At 57.8% G+C, this 5,098-nt stretch overlaps 3 protein-coding genes across 3 annotated transcripts in view; 1 reads left to right on the forward strand and 2 right to left on the reverse strand.

The window, feature by feature from the left end:
- ETH_00024435 (uncharacterized protein) overlaps window positions 1-642 on the reverse strand; it is a gene marked incomplete at both ends in the record, with an annotated part of 1,072 nt that extends 430 nt beyond the window's left edge. Inside the window, one exon of the mRNA XM_013375218.1 lies at window positions 85-642. Coding sequence (XP_013230672.1) covers window positions 85-642 — 558 coding nt within the window. The remainder of the gene's footprint in view (window positions 1-84) is intronic.
- Window positions 643-950: 308 nt separating this feature from the next.
- ETH_00024440 (26S proteasome non-ATPase regulatory subunit 4, putative) lies at window positions 951-3,269 on the forward strand (the record flags this gene model as incomplete). The annotated part of the gene is made up of 5 exons (XM_013375219.1): window positions 951-1,154; window positions 1,606-1,669; window positions 1,957-2,038; window positions 2,331-2,611; window positions 2,953-3,269. The coding sequence occupies 5 exons, from the start codon at window positions 951-953 to the stop codon at window positions 3,267-3,269; spliced, it is 948 nt and encodes a 315-aa protein (XP_013230673.1).
- A 667-nt stretch (window positions 3,270-3,936) lies between these two features.
- ETH_00024445 (elongation factor G, putative) overlaps window positions 3,937-5,098 on the reverse strand; it is a gene marked incomplete at both ends in the record, with an annotated part of 1,814 nt that continues 652 nt past the window's right edge. The window contains 2 exons of the mRNA XM_013375220.1: window positions 3,937-4,243; window positions 4,362-5,090. Of these exons, the coding sequence (XP_013230674.1) occupies window positions 3,937-4,243; window positions 4,362-5,090 (1,036 nt within the window). The remainder of the gene's footprint in view (window positions 4,244-4,361; window positions 5,091-5,098) is intronic.

Here is a 5,098-nt window from a genome sequence, read left to right on the forward strand (position 1 = left end):
TGCTGCTGCTGCTGCTGCTGCTGCTGCTGCAGCAGCGCGATGAGCCTGGAGGCGTGCGTGGTGTGCGTGGACAGCAGCGCCTACAGCCGCGACGCAGACCTGCAGCCCTCGCGGCTCGCTGCGCAGCTCGACGCGCTGAGTCTGTTGGCCAACGCGAAGCTGAACGCCCACAGAGACAACGCCGTGGGCGTCGTCACCATGTCCGGAGACGGGTCCGTGCTGCTGCTGCTGCTGCTGCTGCTGCTGCTGCGGCTGCTGCTGCTGCTGCGGGGGGGGTGCTGCTGCTGACGCGGATTCGGGGGTGGCTCTGGTGCGGGGGGTGCTGCTGATGCGGGTGGGGGTGGGCGGGTGGTGCTGCTGACGCTGATTCGGGGGTGCTTCTGGTGCTGCTGTTGCTGCTGCTGCTGCTGTTGCTGCTGCTGCTGCTGCTGCGGGGGCTGGGGCGGAGGTGGGAGCTGCGGGGGGCGCGGCGGAAACGATCTGCGGCGCGCCGAGCCCGCATATGTGCCAGATGAGCCTCCACGGCTCCCGCCCCTGCTGCTGCTGCTGCTGACACATGTGCTGCTGCTGCTGCTGCTGCTGCTGCTGGTTTGCAGGGCCCGTGTTGCAGTGGCGCCGACTTCGGAGTTTGGGCGGATTCATTCGGCGTTCCACCAAATAGCGGCGAAGGGAGATGCGGACTTCGTGAGGGGCATTTTGGTGGCGCAAGTGAGGAAAGGAGGAATTAAATGAACAAAATAATTAAAAATAAAATAAATAAATCAAAATCAATTAATTTAATTCATTATTTCAACGCGCAGAGCGCGTTTGGGAAGAAGTTGAATCATCCCGGTGCACATGACGAGCTGTACGTACACTCCAGCTTCGCGGCTTCCGTCCTTCCTCCATTCTCCCCATTTCAGTTTCCACTTTATTTACTTTTGCGTTTTAAATATTTAAATTTAAAAATAATGTTGCGTGGCGACTTCGGGGCTCTTGTGGAGCGCGTTGCGCGCCGCGCGCTGAGGTGTCTGTACACCTCGGACCTGTGCGCGTTCTCGTTTTTGATTTTCTTTTCATTCCTTTTTTTTAATTCTTTTTTTCAGCTCGCGCTGAAACACAGAATCAACAAGACGCAGCGGCAGCGGATTCTGCTCTTCGTGGGGAGTCCAGTGGTCAGCAGCACTTCAAGTTTTTCTTTTTTTGAATTTGCAAATTAGTTTGCATTTTAATTGATTTGTTTGCTTTTTAATTTGCAAATTAGTTTGCATTTTTATTTATTTATCTGCTTTTTAATTTGCAAAGTCTTTGCATCTTAATTCAATTTTGTTTTTTTCCATTTCCACTTTTCTGCACGGAAAGCCGTGCAGCAGTTTTTTGCATTTTCAAATATTTCACTTTGGCTCTCGAGTTTGTCCTTTAAATGAAACTTAATTTTAATTGTTTTTAAATATATTTATTTATTTTATTTTAAATGTTAAATGCTCTTGTTCTCTTACAAGACTTTTCGTCTCTTTGCATGCATTGCAAAGACAGGCCAGTGGGCTTCTGCATGCGCTCGCAGTTCCTTGAAACACTTCGTGCTGCTGTTGCTGCGCTGCTGCTGCTGCTGCTGCTGCTGCGCAGGTGGCAAGTGAGAAGCAGTTGGTGCAGCTGGGACGTCAGCTGAAGAAGAACAACATAGCTTTGGGTGAGTTTGTGGCATTTAAAGAAAGATTAGAATTAATTGGAAGCAATTTAAAACTAATTTATTTGTTTTCCATTTAAAACAAAATGGCATTTTTAATTTTGCCTTTTTCCGATCTGTTTGTGTCTACAAATTGAATTCTTTTCATTTTAAATGTCTTCTTGTACTTCTTTGCATGCAGCCCCACGTGCTGCAGGCCATTCTTGCTGCTGCTGCGGCGCCGCCGCGGAACTCATCGCTTGCTGCTGCTGCTGTGCTGCTGCTGCTGTGTTGCTGCTGCTGCTGCGTAGATATTGTGTGTCTCGCGAATGTGGAGGAGAACAGAGCCAAGTTGACGGCGATGCATGCAGCAGTCAACAGCAACGACACAAGGTCAGCCGGGAGCCACAGCTGCTGCACTGCAGCAGCAGCGGCAGCAGCAGCAGCAGCAGCAGCTGCTGCTGCTGCTGCACTAGTAGCAGCTTCAGCAGCTCTTTTGCCACTCTAGGTTCTTTATTCTTTTATGTGCTGCGGGTCTCCTTCGTATTTGGTCCTCGGGAGTGTAGCTGCTGCTGCAGCAGCAGCAAGCACCTTGCAACCACGCGTGCTGCTGCTGCTGCAGCGCGATGCAGCAGCAGCAGCAGCAGCAGCAGCAGTGCATCCTGAGTGGCTGTTTTGTTCGCAGCCGCTTCGTGGAATATCCCGCGGGCAGCAGCAGCTTGTTGAGCGATGTAATGGTGTCTGCCATGCTGCTGCACGACCCCGAAGCAGCAGCAGCAGCAGCAGCAGCAGGAGGCGACAGCGCTGTGAACGAATTCGGAGTTGACCCCAATGTAGACCCAGACCTTTATATGGTGCTGCGCATGTCTTTGGAGGAGGCGCGGCAGCAGCAGCAGCAGCAGCAGGGAGCAGCAGCAGGAGCAGCAGCAGCAACCGCCCCAGCGGGACAGCCCGCAGCCGCCGCAGGTACGGCAGCAGCAGCAGCGGCAGTAGCAGCAGCAGCAATAGCAGCATCAGTAGCACCAGCAGCAGTAGCAGCAGCACCGGGTGCTGCTGCTGCTGCTGCAGTTTATTTGCGCTGGAGCCTGGTTGCAGCAGCGGCAACAGCAGCAGCAGCAGCAGCAGCAGGGGAAGCTAGAGCTTCTCGTTTGGAGAGTAAAGTGTTTCTTTTTGTGGGGTTTTTGCGGAATAGTTTTAAACATATGTAGTGAATTAATTGAATAGTTTTGCTGCTTCCGGGGCTTGGTTAAGGAGTTCAAATGAACTGATTAGTGTTGCTGCTGCTGGCTGCTGCTGCTGCAACGCAGGCAGCGCCGAACTGCCCCCCGGAGCAGCACAAATCGAAGGCCTCGAAGACATGGACGAAGAGCTGCGGCAGGCCGTGCTGCTATCGCTGCAGGACTACTGCGGGGACGCCAGCAGCACGGAGGCCACCCAGCAGCAGCAGCAGCAGCAGCAGCAGGAGCAGCAGCAGGGGGAGGGGCAGGAGAGCCAGGGCGCAGCGAACGGGGCTGGTGCTGCTGCTGCAGCAGAAACAGAAGCTGCAGCAGCAGCAGCACCCAACAACGCGAACGAACAGCCCCCAGGGGACGCAGCGGAAAAAGAGCCCAAGGGCAGCAGCTGAGGGAAGGCGGGGGGTCTAGCAGCAGCAGCAGCTGCTGCTGTTTGCTGCTGCTGGAAGCAGCAGAGGCTGCTGTCAGCAGCCTCTGCTGCTTCCAGCAGCAGCAGCCGCGGCTGCTTTTCCCTGTTGCCGCTGGGGGCAGCAGAAGCTGCAGACAGCAGCAGCAGCCGCGGCTCCTGCTCTCTGCTGCTGCTGGGGGCAGCAGAAGCTGCAGACAGCAGCAGCAGCTGCCGCTGCTGGTCTTTGCTACTGCTGGGGGCAGCGGAAGCCGCCGACAGCAGCAGAAGCAGCAGACAGCAGCAGCTGCTGCCCTCTGCTGCTGCAGAGAGCAGCAGCAGCAGCAGCAGCAGAGAGCAGCAGCAAGTCACCGTGTGCATGCAATTAAGTGATCGCCAGTAGGGCGGCAGCACTTGAGGCATTTGCTGCACAGTAGTGTTTGGGGTGTACGTACACCCCAGGCAACGCCGCGCTTCCTGCTTTCTGGCAGGGCCTCCGAAGACAAACAGAAAAATAAAAATTAAATTAATTAAATTAGATTAGATTAAATTAGATTAAAATGAAACAAGAGTGATCTTTCCGGTGCTGGCAGTTTCTAGGCAAAGTAGAGCTGGCGCACTGGGCAGGTGTACAGACACCACAGAGGCAGACCAAAGAGTCTTTATCGGCAGTTTTAGTCAATACAGAGCGCGTGTGCAGCTCTCCGCAGCAGCAGCAACTGCTGCAGCAGCAGCAGCAACAGCAGCAGCAGCCGCGACAGCGGGGCGCTGCGGTGCTGCCGGTCCCAGCAGCTGCTTCTGCCCTGCAGTCCGGCTCTCGCAGCAGCAGCTGCAGCATCAGCTGCAGCATCAGCTGCAGCATCAGCTGCAGCATCAGCTGCAGCATCAGCTGCAGCATCAGCTGCAGCATCAGCTGCAGCATCAGCTGCAGCAGCAGCAGCAGCAGCATCAGCCGCAGCACCAGCCGCCGGTTGCTTCCCGCTGCAGCAGCAGCAGCAGCAGCAGCAGCAGCAGGGGCGGCGGGGGGCGTCAGCTTTTGAGTTTTCCGGCGCGCTTTTCGACGAGCTGCTGCTGAATGTGGGGCGGCACCGGGACGTACTTGAGGAAGGAAGAGGAGGCGGAGGCTCTTCCGTGGGAAAGCGAACGAAGAACAGTTGTGTAGTTGAAGAGCTCGGCGAGCGGCACGTGCGCGTGCAGGACCTTGGCAGGTGTACGTACACCCCAGGGCTGCGGCTGCGCGTGGGGCGCGCGGGCGTCGGGTGTACGTACACCCGGGGCGTCGCGCAGCTGCAGCACGGCGCCGCGGCGGGCCGCCAGGTCGGCCACGACGGCCCCCAGGAACTGCGGGGGGCAGCAGATCTGCAGCAGCACGAGGGGCTCCAGCAGCAGCGGCTGGGCCCTGCTGAGGGCCCCCTTGAGGGCGAGGGCCCCCGCGAGCTGGAAGGCGAGCTCGCTGCTGTCGACGGGGTGGTGGGCCCCGTCGAAGAGGGTCACCTGCAGGTCCGCGAGGGGGGCCCCCAGCAGCAGCCCCTGCTGCTGCTGCTGCTGCACCCCCGCCCGCACTGCAGCAGCAAACGGGCCCACGCAGCCCCCGCGGCTCTCGTCCACGAAGCAGCAGCCGCTGCCGGGGGCCCCCGGGGCCACCCGCAGCCAGACTTCGGCGAAGTGGCCCCGGCCCCCCGACTGCTTCACGTAGCGGCCTTTTGCTGCTGCTGCTGCAGCAACGGTTTCGCGGTAGCTCACCTGCGGGGCCCCTGCTGCAGCAGCGATCTTGTGCTCCCGCTGCAGCCGGTCCAGCACGATCTCCAGCTGCAGCTCCCCCAGCCCGCTCAGCAG

This window comes from Eimeria tenella, genomic scaffold (assembly GCF_000499545.2).
Source record: "Eimeria tenella Houghton genomic scaffold, Eth_scaff26, whole genome shotgun sequence".
Lineage (NCBI taxonomy): Eukaryota > Apicomplexa > Conoidasida > Eucoccidiorida > Eimeriidae > Eimeria > Eimeria tenella.